The sequence below is a fragment of the Fringilla coelebs genome, assembly GCF_963513975.1.
Source record: "Fringilla coelebs genome assembly, chromosome: 8".
NCBI classification, from domain to species: domain Eukaryota; kingdom Metazoa; phylum Chordata; class Aves; order Passeriformes; family Fringillidae; genus Fringilla; species Fringilla coelebs.
Window position 1 is genome coordinate 21,325,648 of NC_140066.1, and position 22,200 is coordinate 21,347,847.

The 22,200-nt window shown below is 38.5% G+C and overlaps 1 protein-coding gene across 4 annotated transcripts in view; it reads left to right on the forward strand.

Annotated features, from left to right (window-relative positions):
• The first annotated feature begins 3,288 nt into the window (after positions 1-3,288).
• The window catches only part of IDE (insulin degrading enzyme), a 50,810-nt gene continuing 31,898 nt past the window's right edge, over positions 3,289-22,200 (forward strand). For 2 of the 4 annotated variants that reach the window (XM_084210825.1, XM_084210826.1), the window contains exons 1-11: positions 3,481-3,696; positions 11,624-11,808; positions 13,205-13,412; positions 14,230-14,399; positions 14,655-14,777; positions 16,178-16,290; positions 16,678-16,840; positions 17,459-17,551; positions 18,096-18,187; positions 19,796-19,876; positions 21,857-21,960. In XM_084210825.1, the coding sequence (XP_084066951.1) occupies positions 3,584-3,696; positions 11,624-11,808; positions 13,205-13,412; positions 14,230-14,399; positions 14,655-14,777; positions 16,178-16,290; positions 16,678-16,840; positions 17,459-17,551; positions 18,096-18,187; positions 19,796-19,876; positions 21,857-21,960 (1,445 nt within the window). In that variant the 5' untranslated portion in view covers positions 3,481-3,583. Of the gene's footprint in view, positions 3,389-3,480; positions 3,697-9,757; positions 9,910-11,623; positions 11,809-13,204; positions 13,413-14,229; positions 14,400-14,654; positions 14,778-16,177; positions 16,291-16,677; positions 16,841-17,458; positions 17,552-18,095; positions 18,188-19,795; positions 19,877-21,856; positions 21,961-22,200 lie in introns of those variants that run through there. The other 2 variants (XM_084210828.1, XM_084210827.1) reach the window with 2 other exon arrangements.

Sequence of the window (22,200 nt, forward strand, 5' to 3'; positions counted from 1 at the left end):
CCTAACAAGACTGTACTTCAGAGTTTCACACTTACTGTATCTCAGCTTTCAGGCCATACATAAAATACTGTTTCATTCTAAATTATTTTTAACCTACCTACTTTGAAGATCACTTTCCCTCACTGTACATTTATGTCATATATCCTGAAGAGGGATCTCTACACTGCTACTTCATAAGGTTTTTTCATGGGAGTATTTGTATAATTTCCACACTTACTCTAAATTATGTTTAGGCTCATTTGGTCTTTTAGGCAATGCCTATTTTTCTACTAGGGCAGATAAAGAAGGCAGGACCAAAAGCACCAATTGTCTATGAGCAATTAAAGTTTCATGGGGAAGAAATCTTAGTTGCAGGACCAGCCTGAGAAAGGAATTTCACTGAAAGTCCTCTTTACTTTTGCTGAGGGTGTCCTATTAAAAATATCTTTAAAACACAGAAAAGATATCCAAAACAGTGTAATTTTGTATGAGTGTAATTTTGGCTAGTATAAATGGACATAGTGAGGGCCAGAGTATAAGAATACAATCTGATTTGAATAAACACCAGTGTGTCCTGGTTTTGGCTGGAATATAGTTAATTTCTTCTCAGTAGCTGGCACAGTACTATGTTGTGGATTGTCAGCATAAGAATAATGTTGGTAACACACTCATGTCTTGATTGTTGCCAAGTCACGTTTATCCTGCATCAGGGATTTTCTTGTGTCTCATTCTCTGCCAGTGAGGAGGTGCAGGGGAAAAAAAGGCTGGGAGGGAGCATACCCAGGACAGGTGACTTGAACTAGCCAAAAGGATATTCCACACCATAAAATGTCATTCCCAGAATATAAGCTGGGGATTTATATTACCAGTTACCCAGAAGGGCTTGATTGGGCCTGGGGCCAGGGTCTGGCACTGGTTTGCAGGTGGTGAGTAATTGCATTGTACACCACTTATCTTTTTCTTTTTATCATCATTACTATCATTATTTACTATTATTTTTATAATCTATTTTGTTTCAGTTACGAAATTGTTCTTATTTCAATTCAAGTTCTCAATTGTTCTTATTTCAAGTCAAGTTGTACTTTTGATTCTCCTCCCCATTACACCCCGATGGGAGGAAGTGGCTGCCTGATCCTTGTTGCCAGCTGGGGTTAAGCCAGGACACACCAGTGACTTTGAACAGCCGCTAAATAAGCTTACAATGGATAAAATAGGTGTAAAGTACAGTAGGCGTGACCTCTATTGCATACCTCTGCTGCACTAGCTATGTTAGATGCATGAGGAGGTGTGATCTTTCATCACACCACAGAAACAGAAGTGCTTGTTTTAGATTGATGTATTAGCGGACCACTGGAGTCCTGCTGGCACAGTCTACCTTGCTTCCTCAGGATTACCCCTGTATATACTAGGCAAGATTTATAGGAAAAGGCAGGATTTATTAGAGCAGCTAAATATAGATCAGGCCAGCATTGGCTAAATATATACTACATTAGGCTAACAAACTCACTGTCGGGACCCGAAAGAGTAAACTGCCTGAAACTGTATAATTCTATAGCATTCACCCCTACATGACAACTGTATTAAAGCCAAAGGCAGAAGTATTTCTGCTGTAGATTCAATTTAACAGAACGACTCCAATTCACAACCTCTTAATCCCCCAGCTGCTCCTGAAAGGGAAGAGACAGATTGTGAAGGGGCACTCACCCTGCAGTCCTTCTGTCAGGCACCATGGGATGAGCCTCTGACGCACTGGCAATAGCAACAGGGTGGAATTCAGATTTAACAGCTCACCATTTATCCTGTCCTCTTTCTGTCCAGCTTGGTCTTCCCTTTTACATGCACTAGGGACTGGAAAAAACCCAGACTGCCTCAAACCAGAATCCCATGAGGACATTTTCACAGGAGTTAACATACTGTGTTAAAATTAGGCACCCACACAGTTCTAAATCCAAACAGTTGATTGAGGTGAAAACTACCAAATGCCTTGCTCCAACCGGGATGAGTTAACTTGAGAGACAGTTCCATGTCTAAACTGAGGCCAGAAGTGTGGGTGTACTTGATGTAGGCCCAAATGTTTTAAACTGGGTAGCTCAGGTAGGGGTAAGAGCATCTCTATAGCAGCACAGACATCCCTGGAAAACAGCAGATGAATGTCTACCCAAATTCCCTGACAGATTTTTTTTTGATTCCTAGTTGATTCTGCTGACCATATGAAACAGTGTGCTGTCACTTCTTAACAGCAATTTTAACCAAAGCTGACTAGTTTAAAGTTACTTTTGATACCTCTTCAATTCTATCTTTGGGTACAGAAATTACCTTAGGTAACTTATCTGGCCATGTCTTCCTACATTTTTATCATAGGAGGATTCTGTGAATTTCCAGCTGTGAGATACCACCTTTTATAGAAGGCAAGCAGTGGGGAACCTAAAATCAGGCATTAAATGTAGCGCATTTTGTCGTACTTCTTTTCCCCCTTACAACTCTGAAAAATAAGATACAGAAAAAAACCCACACATGAAGAAAGCATATTACAAGAACTTCAATCAGTGGGTTGTTTTGTTTTGTTTTGGTTTTTTTTGTTTTGTTTTTTTTTTTTTTTTTTTTTTGGGTGGGATTGGGGAGGGGGGAAGGAGACTTGTTGGTTGTTTGGTTTTGTGGTGTTTTTTGGCTTTTTGGGATTTTTTTGGGATTTTTTTGTTTTGGATTTTTGTTTTGCTTTATTTTTTTATTTGGGGGTTTGTTTTTCCTAGAAAGGAATTACAACAACCAGCCACATCCACGACTTTCCCATAAGGAAATCTACCAAGGAAAGAAAAGTCGCCCTAGAACTCCAAATCTACGGGTTTATAACAGAAGTTCATCCTTTTCCAGCATTTACACCTCGTAAACCCATCCTGCGAGGCGAGTCCTGTGTCCGGCGCGGCGGGGCCGCAGAGCTCCACGGCAGGTGAGTGGCGGCCAGCGGGCTCCAAGGGGAGCGCCCGAAGGAAGGAGAGCTGCCGGAGGGCGACCTCTCCCTGGGGGACAGAGGATTTTGACACCCGAAATCTCTGCCTCTCAGGACGGCACTGCACCCACTGTGCTCAAATTACGAGGCGTCTAATTACCTTTTGTCTTGGCGAACGCCGCCAGGGACGCGGAGCGCGGCCACCAGGAAGCGGGCGGGCTGCGCCACCGTCCCTCCGCGGGTGCAGCCCGGGGCCGCCCCGCCGCCCTTCGCGCCGCAGCCCCGTCCGCCTCCGCCGGGCGCGGCCCCCCCGCCGCGGCGAGTGTCGCCCCGGCTCCCCGCCCAGCCACCCACCCCCTCCACCGCCTCCGCCTCCTCCCAGAGGCCCCCGGCCCCCTCCTCAGCCGCAGCCGCAGCCCCGGCCCTCCCGGCGGCAGAGGCGGCAGCTCCCGGCACCCCAAGGTACGGGTCCCGCCAGGCCCGGGCGCGGAGGGCGGACGGGACCCCGCGGGCGCCGGGAGGGATTGGCCGGGCGGCGGGGGGAGGCGGGCGGAGAACATGGCGCCGGGGAGCGGCGCGTGCTGAGGCGAGCGGAGCCGGCCCGGGCGGCGGCGGCGGCGGGGAAAGGCCGGCGCTGGCGGCGGGGCCGCCAGGGATATGCGGCAGCGGCTGTTCCCTGTGCTGAGCCGGGCTCTGCCGGGCTGGACGCGCCCCTGGGCCGCCCCGGCCTCGCGCTCCTTCCCTCAGGGCTGGCGGCGGAGCTCTTTCGGGTACGATGCGAGTGCGGCGGGACCGGGACAGGGCCGCGGGTCCCGGGGCTTTGTGACCCGGGGCCGTGTGCCCCGGGGCCGTGAGGCCGGAGAGCCCCCACGGTGTTGTGTAAGAGGCGGCGGCGCGGCCGGGCGGGGGCACCTTGTGAGTCCAGGGGAGCGCCCGCCCTGCCCCGAGTGCAGCGGGGAGCCCGGGGAGGTCGGGCCGCGGAGCGGGGCTGGCGCCGGAGCTTTTCGGGCAGGCGGTGGGCGAGATGGGGGCGGCGGGGCCGTGTGTGCCGAGGAGGCCTGAGCCCTGCCTTGTGTCCTGCTCTGCTGCCCGGGAGAGCCCGCACTGACGTACTCCGGTGTTTGCAGCTTCACCTCCTTTGACAAAGCAGGCTTGGTCATCAGCCGTGTGGCTTTCGTTGCCCGGGGGCTTGCTTTGTTCTTCCTTCTCAAAAAACCTCCGTGAATTGTCGTGTTACTTAACTTGCCGTGTCTTCCTAAGGCATAATTATGAAAAAAAAAAGAAAAAAAGTTTAAAATCTTTAAGAAGAGGCTGCTCTTAGTTACCCAAACTTGATGGGAGCGGCCTCTTCAGTTTCTGACGAGTTATCAGGCAGTGGCATTGTGCGGGGCTCGTTATTGAGTGTTTGCGTTACCGGAGTCACCAGCTCCGGTGGAGAGAGCGCGACTAACCTCGATCAAGGGAGGAGCGGGCGGGAGGCTTGGCACGGCTCACTTTTAGGGGCAATTTAAACTGCGTAACAACTCGGCAAAGTTTCTCCGGGAAGGGAGCTAGGGTCAGGGACAAAGGCTGAGTTGTTTTCTTTCTTTAATTAACACTGTATCTATTACCTTAGTAGCCAAACCTATCTTTGACACTGCACGAGTTAGAGACGTCAAAAGTAGCATCTTTTCGGGGAAAAAAGTGAGTTATGATGACTCATACTGTCGGCGCTCGAGTGTCAAAATTCGGATGCACTGTTACTGTTCATTATTGGCATTTATGCTTCAGAATTGTAAAGGTAATCCACAGTGTGGAGAAAAGCCAATGCTTTTCTCTGGCTGTAGTTTGTCTTGTTAGATTACTCCTCTTTATGCATGTGAATATATGCAGTATTTGGACTGAACTTTATGTATGTGAGTAGGCCTGTTGTGTTTTCATACTGCCTACAACCATGATTTAATCATCCATTTAATTTTAATTGTGAATTAGGATTTACATAAATGATAATGAAATAAGAGCAGGCATAGTTCTTTCGTGCGATAATTTTTTTGAGATGTGAAAATCAGGAATCTTTTTCTTCAGTTACATGTTCCCTGTTTCCATCTCTGTATTTTGTTCATGCTTGAACTTTTTATTTTCGTAGCATTTTTAACTTTCATCTTTATGTCAAGTAGCAGATATTTTCTCATTTACAATTTACCTTCTTTTCATCTGATGTACAGAATTAAAATGATCTATTCTATTTGGGAAGTCCCTAGAAGGATTCTTATGTTTGCCTGCTATTTTTGCTTGCTTTCTGCTTTTTGTCTTCAGCCAGTGTAAGGCCGTGGTCTAATCCCTTGGTTGAAATTCCCCTTTGGGAATTGATTGAAGTGTAAAGTATATAACTTTTTTTGCACATGAATACAGAAGCACTCCCCTCCCCTGTAAGAGTCAGAAGAAAGAGGGAAGGGACAAGAAGTTCCTTACCTCTGGTGTTTCTCTGTACTAGAAAGTATTAGGCTCCTAGCTCTAAGGGTTATTGCTGGTTATTGTTGAAGTCATTTACTAAAAGTACAGTCAGACCACTTCAGAAATGGCATGTGGAGTTGATGGCAATGGGGTATACCATTTTTAATATATTAATTCTGTTGTATTTGATGTTTTTGTAGTAACCTTGGTGTCCAGTCTTCTAACAGCATAGAGATCAAAAAGTTCATAATAAAAATCTAGAGAAATTGCTTTGATCAGTTTTGTGTCTGGTTGTCTATTTGTATATGCATGATCTGTCAGTGAGTATCTTTGCTTTCACCTTTTATGATGCCTGTAAGTTGCTAAAATGTTCTTACCACATAGTACTGTATGTATGTAATAAGGTGATTTTTGATGGATCTTGTTTGAAAGTTGCTCCACTACAGCCTTCTATTAAAATCTTGCCTTCTGCACCTTGTTTTTGGAATGAGTAAGAACTATAGCTTGCCTGAACAATTGATATGGAAATGAATGCAGTAGAGCTCAGAGTTTATTTATAATTTTAACAGTAGAACCAGAATCGTCCAAAATAGTAAAAACTAAACTACAGAATAGGTGAACTTCATTTGTTGAAACACACCGCTGACTCTTGTAAACTGCTCATTGTTATGGGTTTGTTTCTCATGTCAAAGCCCTAGTGTTAGATGAACAGTTGTTTTTAATGTGGGATTACAGTGCTGTTAATTCTTCAGAATTCTGAATTCTCTCTGTTTTTGTTGCTAGATCAGATTTTCTTGCCAGTTCTCTCATCTTTCTGTGAATTTCTTGTTGTTATGCAGTACAACTGAAGTTTTAATCTCATCTTGTTTTGTTTTTTTAATTCAAACCTCGCAAATTTTTCTTTTTGAGTGTATAAGACAGATGGTAGCATAAAGCATTAAGTGAGTTGGCTTTACAGAGAGTTTTGGGCAATCTGATGTGCTACTTGCACATAAAATCTATGAAATACACATCAGAACACAGTTAGAATAAAGCAGAGATCTCTCCTGTAGCATTCAGTTTAACATTTCCCGCCATGTGCACAGAGCCACATGCTAGACACCAACGCTGTCCTGGGGTTGTGGAGCAAGCCTTGCAACTGTAGGGTGATGGAAGAAAAATGTCATGGGGAGGAAGAGACAATGAGAATCCCTGGTCTGCAAGTATTCTTTGAATAAAGCAATTAATTGAATTAATGAGTACATTTCTTAGGAAAATCTGTAAAATATGCTTTGAAGCAGTTGGTCACGTAGCACAGAAACTAGTCTGATCAGTCATGTTCTTAACATGCAATTTGAAAATACTGATGTAAGCCAAATTACTATGCCAGATGTGTGAAAATTTTAATGATACTATATTTTAATGATATCTAAAGATTAAGACCAGATAATTTTACTTACCCGCCCCCCCATCCCCCAGGTCTTCCAAATAATCGAACGCTTCAAAACTCTTTTGGAATTCTGTAAAATATTGAAGCAAAGAATTGTTAGGGAAAGATTAATTGTTCTATTTCTGGTGAATGTGGTCAGAGATTATTTACTTTGGAGTTTTGGATGAATTGTTTGGGGCAATTTTTGAGGACATAGGAAAACTAAGCTCAAGTAATTAAGAGATTAAGAAAACCTTGTTATCCTTTATTACTCTGTGTAGCATCAAATTGTATAAGGTCCTGCCTTTTAGTTTGACTTTTTTTACCCAGTGCTTTGGAAACTGTGGAATGGTCAAGTTAAGGACTGTAGATGTAGGGCAGTAAACTAGCTTTATGGTGTCTGATTGTATATGCCATCTCGTTTGGCCAGCGCCTCATTGTAATTATCAGGCCAGTTACTCAGCTGGGCCCTGATTTCACATGTGAAACTTCCAGGGAGGGCCCTTATTTTAACCAAGGTCACACGTGGTGTGGTCTCATTAATACCACTGGTAATTCCTGTACACCGGTGTTACACACCAGTGTTTCTGCTGTCACGTTGGCAGTGCAGCCTGTGGCAGACCAAGTTTTATCGCTGTGATCTAGAAGTTGTAGAAGCTGGACTCTGGGAAACAAGAGCATGGCAGGCCGCTGCCCTGACCACCATCATTAGGAGGGAATTTTTGGAGTCAGTTACAGACTTGGCAAAAAGCGGCAGACTGAGGTTCTGAAAATGCTTTAATTGTAGTGAGACTTTAGAATTTCTTCAAAATGAACTACATAACAAAACCTTATAAATATTCATCATCTTCAGACTTGCCTGATTTGGTGTGATTAGTTGTTAATAACTTGGGAACACTGATTAAATCATTGTGGGGCTTTGTAGTTGGACCTTTTGTGTATGAAGTAGTAGGCTGAATTCCTGATGAGTTTAAAAGTGATAAAACATCTTAGTGTTTTGAGCACGTTACGCAGTCTGTCTGCCTGTGCATGCAATCAGAATTATTTAGATCAGTATCAGGAATGTGCTGGGATCTCATACATTCTCTAGCTTCATGGCAGCGCAAGACTGATGCTTTATGGATGTTGAATCATGAGGTATTTTAATCTCTAAGTGTCTAAAAGAACAATTGATGAACATGTAACCTGAAAAAGTATGGATAGTCTCCTGAAGAATCCTTTTTGGTAATGTTCAACATGAATTGATTTTACTTTCCTGTTTAGTCTAAAATAAAAATTATTATACAGGTGAATGGAAATGTTAAGAGTAGCCAGATTCCTGATTGTTTTACTGCTAGCATAATTCTACTGCTCATGATCAGGAGTAGGTGCTGGAGACAAAAAAGAGGGGTGCAAGAATGCAGATTTACTTGGTTGTTGCAAAGCCTTGAGCTTGTGATTGAAGAAGTTCATGGACTCCTCCAGAGTGCTCAGTTTGGTGCTGTCATCCTTGTAAGAGGTGAGAAAACTCTGGCTGTAGTTCTGCAGCACTGGGCCTCCTGCCAAAGCATACAGCGCTTCTTTCACTCCATACATTGGCAGCTGGAGAAGTCTTCATGTAAACCAAGATGGATTAGTAAACAGCACAGAGAACATGTTACCAATGGTAACTCCCTTGCAGGACAGAACAGAGGTTCTCACTCAGTGCAGGTTTCACTTCACTCTGGTAAATGGTAAGCAATTAGTTGCATAAAAACTTGAAGCAAACATCAATTTTAAGACAACTGATAGAAAGAAAGCATCAAAACCTGCTGAGATGGTAACTTGTCTTTCATCTGGAGCAGACCTGTGTACTAGTACTTGACTTCAGTGTGTGCATAATGTCATGACAAAAAAAAAAAAACTTGAGAAGCTCTTTGGAGTTTGTGCCTTGGGGGTCATATTTTTATTAGCTAGTCACATTCTTGCATTGAAGCAGCCCTCAGGAGTTTCTGTTAATTGGTTTTCAAATATGGTCCTTTAATTGTTCAAACATTGGACTTAGATTTGACTACACAGGCTAATTTTTAATTAAAGTAACTTTGCTAAAATAACTCTGAGAGATTAAAATAGTGAAGCAGAATCATATATCACTTAATCCCACTCTGTAATACTCTGTTTGCAGGTGAAACCTGGCATCCCCAGAGAGCCTTCCAAGGGACTGCCTGCCTGGAAATGATTACAAAAATGGAACCTCAAAGAATAGAATATAATTTCACTAGAAGTTATGTAATTGAAAATTCAGTGTTGGTTTTAAATGTACAAGTGAAATAGTTTTGATGAGGAGGAAGAATATTTCCTATTCATTGAATAGGGACATTGTTGTCAGCTCAGAAATCCTTATTCTTTTTTTCTTTCTACCTTTGTAATCTTTCCACCTGTAATTTTTGAGCCAGTGGAAGAATTTCCACTGCCACAGGAATGCTTCATATTGTTCCAGCTATTTTGGCTTTATCAGATCTTTCTCTGTTGCTTCTGCTTTATGAAAGTAATGAGGCAATATTTCTATTTAATGTTTTTGTTAGACTATTAGCTCTGCAATAAACATAGCACTTCCTTTGTGGAAGAATTGTTTTGCTACTGACCAGCAGCATCCAGTGCTTGCTGTAATGACAGTACAGCAAGTAGCTGTAGCTTTTTAGGACAGCTTCTGAACATGTTCTTAGAAATAAAGCTACTTCTCAATAAGTACAGGATTTCTGGTTTTCTTTTTTTTTTTTTTTTTTTTTTTTGCCTGTGGTTAAAAGCAGTTCTATTGTCAAAAAGTGATTTTTAGAATTTTAGGATTCTGGTGGGAAAGAATGGATTGTGGTATTTTATAAAGCAATTGCACTTACGTAAAAGCTGCACAGGAAAACAGTCGTATGAGGGAATGTTTAGTATTGAGTCTTACAGTTTACTCCTTAAGAAAACATAATGGTATAGAAGGTCTCTCTAAAGTGAAAATTTTTCTTCTCACTTTTGTATTGTAGTAACATATCAGGAGGAGGAACTGCACATAAGCAGGAAGGTGTTGGTCTTGTCCCTGTGACGTATTTGCCTTCCAGGAGTACTGCATAGTTGATCAGCCCTTGCTTTTATTCGAGTTGTCTGGTGCTGTGATTCACTTTGCAGCAAAATAATTGTAGGTAATCATGCAAACCCATTTGAAGTTAGAGAATGTTGTATTCACAATGCCCACTGAAATAACAGTGAAGGTGGAGATACAAATTTCAGTCCTTGAAGACTTAATTACTGATGTCATCCTTTTGAAAATTGTAGCTTTTTCCTGCACTGGAATTTCACTACCAAGCTGGATGTAGCCTATGAAGGAGGCAGAAGTAGGGAATCATAATAAAATGAAGTGGAGGTGTACAGCTTTATGAGACACCAATTGAAATCTCATAAGGTTTCATAGCTGCATAATTTGATGAATCACATTGGAAAGATGAGTCATCTGAACAAACAGTAAAGTTCTGTGACTTAGTTATGTGATATAGAAATAACAAGGAGATATCAGATGTTAAGGAAATTGTATAACATTTTAAAAAACCCCAGAACTCGAGTAGCTTATAGTATATATGTGTCTTCTGACAGGCAGCTAGTATCTTATAGAGATAGAATATTCTAGCTGAAAACCAAGGTATAGGTATTCATTAGCAGACACGGAATCAGGAGCTTAAGGGATGTCCTTGTTCTCCTGCATGCTTAGATCTGTCAATGTGTGCAAGTGAAAAACAATTAGGAACAGTTTAGTTACTGATTTTAATATATGAGAAGTATCCACACTCACTTAAAAATTTTACACAGTAGCTTAAGTTTAGTAGAGTATTTCTTAAAACTGAATATGGAGGCATCTTTTAATTGTTAGCGTGGCTTGTATCAGTGCTGTTGATGCAGAGAAACAGAGATGTGGTGCTTGGAATAATCTTTGTATTTCAATGGTATATGCATTTTTTCAGTGGAAGAAGGCCCATAGACATTCCAAGCAGGATTAGCCTGAGCAGGGGGTTAAACTAGTGGATAAATGACCAGTTTAAATGAGAGTGTACACATTTAAATTTAAATTCAGCATTTTGGTTACTGTTTAGTGATTACATTTGTTTTTTAAAGTATTTCATAGTGAGAGAATGATGTTTTACTACTTTATATGTTTCCTTCTAAAATGCATTGAACTGCACATTTGAAAAAGTTATTTGATACTGTTTATAGCTTTTGCTTGGAGACATTCAGATTCAGTCACACTTTCTTAGCATGTCAGAAGGGTATCTTGTAGCATCTGTTAAATTAATGGTAGGAGTTTAAATAAGTGAGCCAGTCTATTCCTGTTTATCATGGCAGTTCTGTAGTCTTTGTATTTTTGTGGCTCTGTTGTAAACAGTGTTACTGTTTCTTGCTTGAGTGTACAAATCCAGTGGTCTGTTAGTAAAATTTTGTTATTTGACCATCAGAGCTACAACACTTATAGTATAATCAGCAATTCGGATACATGAAATACTTTATTGAAGTTTGAAAGTATACTTGAGATAGCAGTATATGCTTCATTTGACTTAAATGTCAACCCCTTATTCGATTATGATAAAAATTATTAAGTTTGGGTTGTTTCAATTACAGTTAATGTGATACTTGAAGCACTTAATTAAGTGATGTACATCTTTATTGTGTTTCTTGGTCTTCAAGGTTTATTTTTTGTTTTACCAGCAATATCTTTCAGGGTCTGAATTTTAGGCAAATTCAGTGAATTTTGCATGTAATAGAACTTCCAGCTGTTGGTATTGCCCTGTATTGTCTAACATAATATTAAAAAATTAGCAATGCTTGAGTGAAAATAATAAGAAATTTCTTCTTTTTTCTTTAAGGTTTCGGAAGGAGTCAAACAACAAAATGAACAATCCAGCTATTAAGAGAATAACAAATGAAATTATCAAATCACCTGAGGATAAACGAGAATATCGTGGACTGGAATTGGCAAATGGCATTAAAGCTCTTCTCATTAGTGACCCCACCACAGATAAGTCCTCAGCAGCACTTGATGTCCACATAGGTATTCAATTCATATTGTGTTAATTATGTCATTAATAAAAATGCTTCAAGTTCTGGTATCTTGATGCAAATTAACTGACAGGAGTGGTATGCAGTTGGCAGCATAGCCTTTTATTGTAATTTATAGTTTATTTAATTCTTTGACACATCAAGTTCAAAATTATTGGAGCTAAATGCTCTTTCTGTACTCTGTTTACTCAAGTGTAGCTCAGTCAGTTGAAAGACTGCTTTTAACCATTAAGTTTCATGTTATGAAAGATCTTTTGTAAGCAGAAAAGGGGTGGGGGCAAGTGCAATTATTTCAGACAGCTCCATCTGTCATCTCAGACATTTTTTTCATGCTAAGTTGTTGATGTGTAGAGGTGAGAAAATGCTGTAGTGCTAGAGAAGTTGGAGAGGCACTCCCTAACTTCAGTGGTGCCTATGTGTGCAAACAGAAATATAGGAAATAGAACGGGGAGGCAATCACTTTGACTCTTTGGAATAATGGAAGCCTTTTCTTATATCTGAGATATATCTCAAGCTTGTGTAGTTTTTCAGTTGATTGGAAGGTAAGATGCAATGTGTGCATAACCTAATTGCCATGTCTGTAGTTGGGAGCTCTCGCTGCTCTTCGTGTTAGGGCAGAAGTAATAGATGGACTTCAAAAACTGCTGGCCTTTTTTGTTGCAGGGATGGCTGTTGCAGATCATTATCTAGTTCAGAGCATCCCAAATGTGGTTTTGTTTAGGTCCTGTGACATTGGTAGCCAACTGCAGCATCCAGTTCCTGCATGTGTGCTGGAGGAGAAGGGTCTGTTGCCTTCATCTCCACTGTCCTACTGCACATTCCTGCACACTCAGAGATGTGACTCCCGCTCTCCCACTTCTGCCTTTCTGTTTCCATTCTTCCAAATCATTGTTGTCTTTTAATCTGTTTGCCTTCACACCTACTAGCTGGTCATCCATAGCTGCTTGTGTTCAGGCAATTACAGGTTATCACTCATCCTATAAACCACAGGATTATTACCTCTCTAATTATGGTTGGCAATTGCTGCCTCTTAACACAATGCATTTATTAAAGTCAAGGTATAGATTTCAGAACAGTGTGATTTGCCAGGTCTTTACAGATTATGAGTCATGGACTTCAATTGAAAATCATCTGTATAAGGAAGTGGAAGCTGATCTGGAGAGGCAATTTGAGACACTAATTGGTTCAGTTACTAATTCTAATTTTTAAAATATTTTTTTGAGGATTAATTTTAGTTGACTGTAGTTGCACAAGTGTCTTCTTACAGCCACAGAATTGATATAATTGATATGTCTGAAGCAGCATACTGTAATACAGAGTACTTTAAAAGACTTAATGTTTTAGTATTAATTCTTATGAATGGCTACATGAAATTTTTCGTCTTGCAGGATCCTTGTCTGATCCCCCCAACATTGCTGGGCTTAGTCATTTTTGTGAGCATATGTTGTTCCTGGGAACCAAGAAATATCCAAAAGAGAATGAGTACAGCCAATTTCTCAGTGAGCATGCTGGGAGCTCAAATGCTTTCACAAGTGGTGAACATACCAACTATTACTTTGATGTGTCACATGAACATCTAGAAGGTGCACTGGACAGGTAAACACATTTTTTAGTATTTAAATTTTTCTTATGGATGTTCTACTTGAATTTATTACTGTAAAAGTTTTCTGATAGTTCTATCATTATGATATTAAAAAAAGGTAAAGCATCTTTTGTTAAAATTGATAACCAGGTATTTTTCAGTTTGAAAGTCTTACTCAATTTTTTTTCGTCTAGGAGAGTTCTTTATCAAAACAGAATTTTTGAAGTTTAAATGTTGTGTTTACACTGAATATTTTTGGAAATGCGAGGCACAAAATATGATCGCGAATTTGCACATTGTGCAAACACTGGGATGCTGCAATCAAATTCTGTGCTTCCCATGGGATCCTTATTGACAGCAAAACAAGGGTGAAGTTTAGAAATATTTAAGGATGCTCTTAGTAGAGGGAACTTGCTGAAATCTCAGTGTTTTGTGGGAGGGGACAGAAATTGAAAGGTGTGTAGCCAGTGAGGTAGAGTGAGTTTTCTCTTTGGCTTCTCCCTGGATGTCTAACAAGACTTATTTGATTGGTGAAATTAAGAGCCTCTTGAATAAAACTCAGAATAGGAGAAATTTTCACTGTGGGAATTGTGATGTAAGGCCCTTGATTCTTGTACTACCTTATATGATGAACATGTTGTTGTCTGCATTTATAAACAAAGAAATTGAGAAATAAGGATATCAAATCAGTGTCAAAACTGTTAAAGAATTTGTAAGTTCTGCGTGAAAAAACAATGTATTCACCTGTTTTCAGGAGGAACCAAGTTTTATACTTTTCTGTTACAATTTATGTACAGTATTCTTGACTTGAAATAAATTTTTTCTCTTTAGATTTGCCCAGTTTTTCCTGTGCCCCCTGTTTGATGAAAGTTGCAAAGATAGGGAAGTGAATGCTGTTGATTCTGAGCATGAGAAGAATCTGATGAATGATGCCTGGAGGTTATTTCAATTGGAGAAGGCTACTGGAAACCCCAACCATCCCTTCAGTAAATTTGGAACAGGTTTGTCAGAATATAATTATCTAGTGGCATTCTGTGTAACATACACAGCATTATTGTTTATATAAAATTGCTAAAGACAAACTGTAACAGTTCTCTTATTTTCCTCTTCATACATGTTTATTATGGTGCAAGTTTTCTTGTTATCCATCTTAAGGAAAGCAGACTGATTAATTTATATATTTCTTTTTGATCTGTAAGTTCATAACATTAAATATTGTTAAAAATCATGTATTGTTAATTGTTTTCATGTTACAGGGAACAAGTTCACTCTGGAAACTAGACCAACCCAAGAAGGAATAGATGTAAGGCAAGAGCTGCTGAAATTCCATTCTACTTATTATTCATCAAATTTAATGGCTATTTGTGTCTTAGGAAGAGGTGAGTTCTCCTGATTGAGTAAGACTTTATGTATATACTTTAAAAAATGGAAAAAAAATCGAGGTTCCAACTGCTTAGAACGTTCCACAGCTGATGTTTTACATAAGTTTGCCAAAGGCTTAATAATAGTGTGTTGAAAACTGTTTGCTTTTTGAAAATGTTCTGGCAGACTAGTATTTGTATGGTGTTTCACAGTAATGCTTAGGTGGTGAGTACGAGTGGAAGTGAGCTTTTTATCTAATCAAGAGCAAGTTCACTGAGGAATTTTATGTGGAAACTTTTACAATAAGAATCACATTGGCAATTGTAAATCTGTACTAAAGAAAACTGTCCCTGCAAGAATAAATGAATGTTTATTTTGCTGATATTCATAAAATTCGGTGTCTTTTAATAGAATACTATACAGTTCACAAAATTTTAATAAATAGTGAACCTCTTGGTTTATATTGTTTTGTTAGTTTTTTTCCCCAGCACAGTTCTGGTAGTGTAGTGTAGGAGCCTGCATATATTGGGCAGGAAAGATTCTACTTTCTCACTTTAACTGGGATTGTTTTCATTACAAGGTAACTGCTTTTAGAAATACTTGAAGAATTGAGAATGTATTTTGAGATGTCCTTGCAAATGATGGTTTTTTTCTTCCAATTCCCATCCTTGGAAGTCTTTCACTAAAAAATTGTCAGAAGAATCTTTTTTTGTCTTATGCTCACTGTGAGAAGTGCTCCAAAATGCATTTCTTGAGGCAGAAGGCAATTTTGAGGGCAGCATTTCAACAGAAATAGTTTAGGTCAGTTTGGGTGAGTTAATGCACATCGTCATATTCTTTCTGCAAAAAGTTTTCTATAATTCTTGCAAAGTACTGCAGTCACAGACTGAAATTAAAATGGATGGAAAATTAGAAGTGCTTGAACAGATCACAGGTGTGTGTTTTTTGTGTGCTAAGGACAGACCTGGCTCACAGTGTACTTGAAGTGCGGGACATGAGCTGAGGCTAAAGAAAATTCAAGTTTTGGCAAAGCTACTTTCACTCTAGAAAATTTGCAGGTGTAATTCTATGTCCCTTAAACTTTTGTGGAATGTTTATTTTTGTAGGTGTTCAATATCTGATGTATCTTTTAGTTCTAGCTTAGTTTAATCTGTAAAATGTTAAGATATGTTTTCAGTTACAGGATTTATTTTATTCATGATTGAACCCTTCCGTTAATAAGAATGGTGCTTCTAGCATGTGACAGTTCAAAATTTATATATGAATATTTGTTTTCTTTCTGAAATTAAAAATCATAACACCATTATAACTATTTTCCTGTATAATTCATGACTCTCCCAAACTATATTAAAAAAAAAAAAGTTTGTTGGACTCCTTATATAATGACTGTGTTTTTCCTAATGTTTCTTTACTCTAGAATCCTTGGATGAGCTGACTTGCTTAGTGGTAAAGTTATTTTCAGAAGTAGAGAATAAAAATGTCCCTATACCAGAGTTTCCTGAGCATCCTTTCCAGGAGGAGCATCTCCGGGTACGTATAGAGTTATGTCTTCCATCCAGAGTGTATATTTTAAATGTTATTGTGGACTTCACTACTCTTTTATCAATGTCCCTGTTAAATTCCATATTTCTTTATTGATTTTCCACTCACTTTTCCATGCTGAGTGTACTTTTGTATAGTTTATAGTAAAGGTTGCACATTTGGTTGCAGTTGTAAGCAATTGTGAGATAATTAGTTTTCTTTGTTTTTATCATGAATGGCTGAAGTGTTGCACTAAGTTTTAGATACTTTTGAGGTTTGGGAGATGTGTTTGTAATGTGTGTGTGTATGTGAAGGGAACATGATACATGCTCCTGAGATGAATACAGTGAATGTTTCCCTTTGTTTATGGGTCTCCTTGCTTGTTTCTCTCCTCAGCAACTTTATAAAGTGGTACCTATTAAGGACATTAGAAATCTTTATGTCACATTTCCTATACCAGACCTTCAGAAATACTATAAATCAAACCCTGGCCATTACCTTGGCCATCTGATTGGGCATGAAGGCCCGGGGAGTCTTCTGTCAGAGCTTAAGGCCAAAGGTAAGTCCTTCAGGGGTGGAGAATTGAAAAAATATTTGATCACACAGTTTTTTAAACTTGAGCTATGTGTCACTTAAAATAGACTTATGTGTTAAAGCCTTTATCTATTTGAGTAGTTTGAACTCTAAGTCATTTTGTGCTTCATTTTTGTTTCTGCAGCAGGGAGGAATAAGTAGGTAACAGTCACTCAGGCTGCTGAGGTTTCTTAGACTCCCCTTTATGTGCCTTGTTTAGAGAGTTATTTGAACTTCAGCATAATGATCTTGTCTCTATTCTGTCACTAACTTTGAGGTTGCTGTCAGGTCACTTAATGTCTGGAACATTATAATGGTGTATCTTTTGCTATTTTACTTTATATATTTTTTTTCCAAACAGAATCCAGTAATCAAACGATCCACTAATCAAACGATCCTGAGTTTGTCATATCACTCTGAGTACAAAATCAGATGGAGCTGACTTGGGTTATGTTTTACTTACACTGTTGCTGTAGGCAATCATGAAGTAAAGGAAAACATATAAATGAATCAAAATGGGTTTTAATATTGCTGAAGCATGCAAAAAGTTGCATAAATTGTTATAGATTTGTTTATGTAATACAGTTTCTTTTTAATGACATAGGGTGGGTAAATACTCTTGTTGGAGGCCAGAAGGAAGGTGCTAGAGGTTTCATGTTTTTCATCATTAATGTGGACTTGACAGAAGAAGGACTTTGTAAGTGAAGCTCTTTGTCTGTATTCCATGTTATTACTGATGTGATGATTTTGTGTTTGTATCTGAAGAGACTAATTGTTATTATAGCTTGAAAGCCAGTTTATTTTAGTTAATTTCTTATTATTCTGTGTTTAGTTCCTCTACGTATGCTAACACACTTCACCTAACATAAGAAATCAATGTATTTAAGGTTATATTAAATTACCTGATTAAATACTTTAAATAAACTTCTTTAAAGAAGAAGAGCTTTTAATACCTTTGTGTGCTACCTATTCATACTATTTAGACCCAAGTTAAATTATATTGTAAATCAGTATTTTCACATAGACATGTTCAGTGCACTTCTTGGAATTAGCTGGGGACATACACACTTACCTTAAATTCATGTCTGAAAAAAGCAAGTTTAACTTTTTTGGTGGGATTGCAGATGTACTTGAAGATCTTGATGTATCAAAGTGTAATTAAAAATAAAACCATATTTGTGTTCATTAAATTTCTTCTCTGTGCAGAATGGAGTGAATTATTAAGTATTTTTTCTTTTCAGTGCATGTTGAAGATATTATTTTGCACATGTTTCAATATATTCAAAAATTACGTACAGAAGGACCTCAAGAATGGGTTTTCCAAGAATGCAAGGTAAGTAATTGGGGCTGTACCATATGAACCATATGTGGTGGTTGTCTTTTTACAAACTTTTTTTATTATTAGATTATATAACTTATGTAACTAGCATTTAAAAATCACATGGTAATTAAGTTTGTTAATTTATAAGATACAACGTGACACAAATGACAAGTACACTCAGAATGCACTGTCTTAACATAGGTGTGGAATGCCCTTATAGAGATGGGATTAGGATGGCACAGTGGAGGTGGAAGAAGAAGGATCTTGCTCTGTCCACAAGGATTTTACATAACTTTGCTTAGTCTTCACTGAAGAAGGAGGGAAACATTTACTGTGGGGAGTAACACTGAAGTGGAAATTTAAATGGCTGCTATTCTACCCCTCCCTTCTTTCATGTGTGAAATTGTATATTTGAGATTGTAAAGGATATAAGACATTGAATCTGCTGTTTGTTCCCCTCATCTTTTTGAAAAGTCAGCTAAAGGCTTTTCATGAAGTACTTTGGCAGTACATGTCAGTCTTTTTTGAAGTGTTCATGCTTCTTACAATTCTGGATACTTCTGTGTACTCAAAGCAAAACTGCAGCATCCTATTAGATAGCACTGCTCTTTTCAGTGTCAGTGTGAAACAAACCCAGTTTTAATTGGTTCAGTACAAATGCTTGGGTAAAGATTCCTTTTCCCATCTCAGCTTTGTTTGATCCAAACTATTGAGTCTCTCTGAAAATAGAAATTCTGTAGCTGGGTTAACTTTGTTTCATACACTTGGACACTGTATACCTGTGAAAGTAGTCTCAGGTCTTGTTATTCTCTGCTAAGAGTCCCAGTGGATTTGTTTAACTGACAGAGTAAGCAGATAGAAGGTTTGGAAAAGGTAGGTCCATCCTTCTGTCTCATTCCTGTGCCTTTCTCTTGCTCCTCTTCTTGCAGTCCCAGAACTCCTGAGACTGTGGGGTGAGTCAGAAAGCTGGCAAAATAGTATAAAAGAATCTTTGAGTTTACTTTCAGCTGAATTGTTGAGTTAATCAGTCTCTCTGCATGGTTTCATGGAAGGATGGACTGTCCTTTTCACTGGCTTTAAAGTCTTAACTCTCTTTAATTCACCCTTGCCATTGTATCCAAAGAATGATGTGTTCTATTTCTCTGGCTGAGACAGCAAAAAGAAACACACTTTTCCTGTCTCTAAACTTACTCTTGGCTGACTGAACAAAAAGAAGAGAAAAGGAAGAGAGAGAGAGAGAGAGAGGCTTCAGTTCATTAATATATGACAAACATTGCACTGGAACACTGTGTACTGGTGGGATCAGAATTGGTGTGTTTTCAGATTATCAGGAAATTTAAATATATGAGAGATGAGGATGAGGCAGATCTCAGTATGAAAAGGACTTACAAGACTTGTGTGTAATGCTTCACATTACGAGACGATCACAAATTGCTTGTGAGTTTGATGCAACTTAAATAATCCTGAAAACTTATTTTAGGTACTTGTCTGCTCTAACATGAATACAGCAAAAGTACTTCCTTTTCTTTCATTATAAAATGAATTAGGTAGCCAGTAATTATTCTTAAAATAGGTAGGCTTTAATTTATGATCTTTAATTATTCATACATTGTTTTCTAGGACCTAAATGCTGTGGCATTCAGGTTTAAAGATAAGGAACGACCGCGAGGTTACACATCAAAGCTTGGAGGAATGTTGCACGTAAGTGGAGGGGGTCGTTTTTGTTTGGTTGTTGTTTTTTCTAATAATAACTTAACAATGTGTTCCACTTAATAAATACAGGCGTCTGTGAGGCCCTTTACACTTTTTGTATGCTGCATAGGCCTTAGTTTTGGCAGTCAGTAAGTCACATTCTGCTCACTCTACCATTTTATCCTTCTGTACTTGGTAGAACTGATTATACAGTAACTGGAGGTGCTGTTTGATCTGTTTCAGTGTTTCTAAAGACATGTGTACCTTGCCATTGCATTTGGTAGCTACGTGTTCTCTAGGGAAATATTAGACAAAGAATATTTTATCATAAACAGTGTTCCTTAGTCCACAGTGTTGAAATACTGCAGTAAGCAGAAATGTTTGTACTAAGATTGCAAATTACAAATGCTTGACTTCACAGATATGATTGCATATTGGTACTGAAAGAATCATATAGCTTTTACTTGGTTTTTCATGCTTCTTGCAAAATTCCCTCATTTTGTGCTAATGGAAGATTTAGGGGGGGTTGCTGAGTTTTTTTTGTCTAGTGAAATTACACAACTTTTATACATTGCAGCCATTCGTCATTTTATACCTAATGCCTCCATCTGTTCAGAGAAACGCTTGGTTTCTTTGCAGGAATTACTGGTTTTGATTGTAGACTTTTAATCTGTAAAGTCTAAAATAATGATGTTTCATTTTCAAATTTTCTATTTGTATGCTGAAAAGTGTTAGACTTGGCTGAAAACATATAAATGGATATTTAAAGAGCTCCTGCGTGGCATGCTGTCTCTTGCTTTTGTTCTGTCCAATGCCTAACAAATCTCTAACAAATGGACTTCTGACTTCTGAAACAGTCTTTCAGTATTTGTTGGATTATTTCTGATTACAATTGCTGTCTCCAAAAATCAGGCCAGGAAGTTGCCAGCAGTGTTCCAAAGAGCAGGGTATTGAATCAGGCCTTTTCTCTTAAACTGTCGTTCTTTTGCTTTGCACTGTGAATGGTAATTTTCGTTCTGCTTTAGTAGTTAAATGACCATCAAATTCTGAATCTTCAGCATTCACACTGGAATTTTTAATAACACAGGTTTGGTTCACTGTCCTTGATCTCCAACCCCCACCACCCTTTCTCTTTTCCAGAATCCTTTTTGTGACTTACTCTCTGTTCTGGAAGTCATTCCACTGTAATTTTTTGTATAATGTATATAATTCAGAAAGCCATTTTGCAATAATTCTGGTTGAGAAAAGTACATTGGTATGGCAAAGTGCAAGTACTCAGCACTTATGTCACCTGGTGATTTTTCCTTGGTAAACAGGTGCTTATCAAGAAAGTTTTCCTGTCAACCACATTAATCATTTTCAGATGAGTTTTAGCTGGTTTTTTTCTTCTTAAGTTGCCATGTACCTTAAGAGATTTTCAGTTTGACCCTTAGTAAAAAGTGTTATTATTTTTATTATACTTTTAGATTTTGAAATATTATTTTCTTTAAATCATTGTAAATAAGAATTGAACTGTTTGAGAGTCCTAAAAAAACCTAGGTTTTTTGATTCTTTGTTTTATTTTGCTTATTTATGTTTTGTTTTCCCTAAATGCACTCTCATGAGTACTTAGTCTTCTTTTATCTTCAGAAATATCCTGCAGGGGTCAGCATTTACCATGTTATTTTTACTCTAATCAAAATACCATTTAAAGGTGGGTGACTTTTATATTGAGACATTAAATATTCTAAGAGAGAAGAATGGTAAATATAAATTATGTAAAATTGCCTCATACTTGAGAAATATGATTGCATAGTTAGAATGCTACTCCCTCTTGTTTAGTTTTGAGGGAGATTTTAAAACATCCTACACATCCCTAATTTGAAATTACCAAGGTAATACAGCTTTAGTGACCAGGAGTGTTTGCTTTTGTTTTCTCTACTGAACCATAGCTTTTTCATGCTTACTTTTGTTTCATTCACCTACGTATTCCTTGGCTTTGTTTTTTAGTATTATCCTATAGAAGAAGTATTGGCTGCTGAATATTTGCTTGAAGAATTCAGGCCTGATTTAATAGAGATGGTACTGGATAAATTGAGACCAGAAAATGTTCGGTGAGTTAAACTGTATTTTAACACAAAAATCTTAAGAAAGCAGATGAACTAATGGAAACACAAAATCTTAGGTGTCTCTTGCAGCTCCAAAGTAAATGTGATTGAAAAACATTCACTATGTTTCTTTGCATGAGAAGGTCTTAGATATGTGTTAATTTATTTTCAAAGGTCGATGTATTTCAAATAATTATTCGATCAAGTCAAATAAACTTGAATTATGAACTATATTTGCAAATGTGA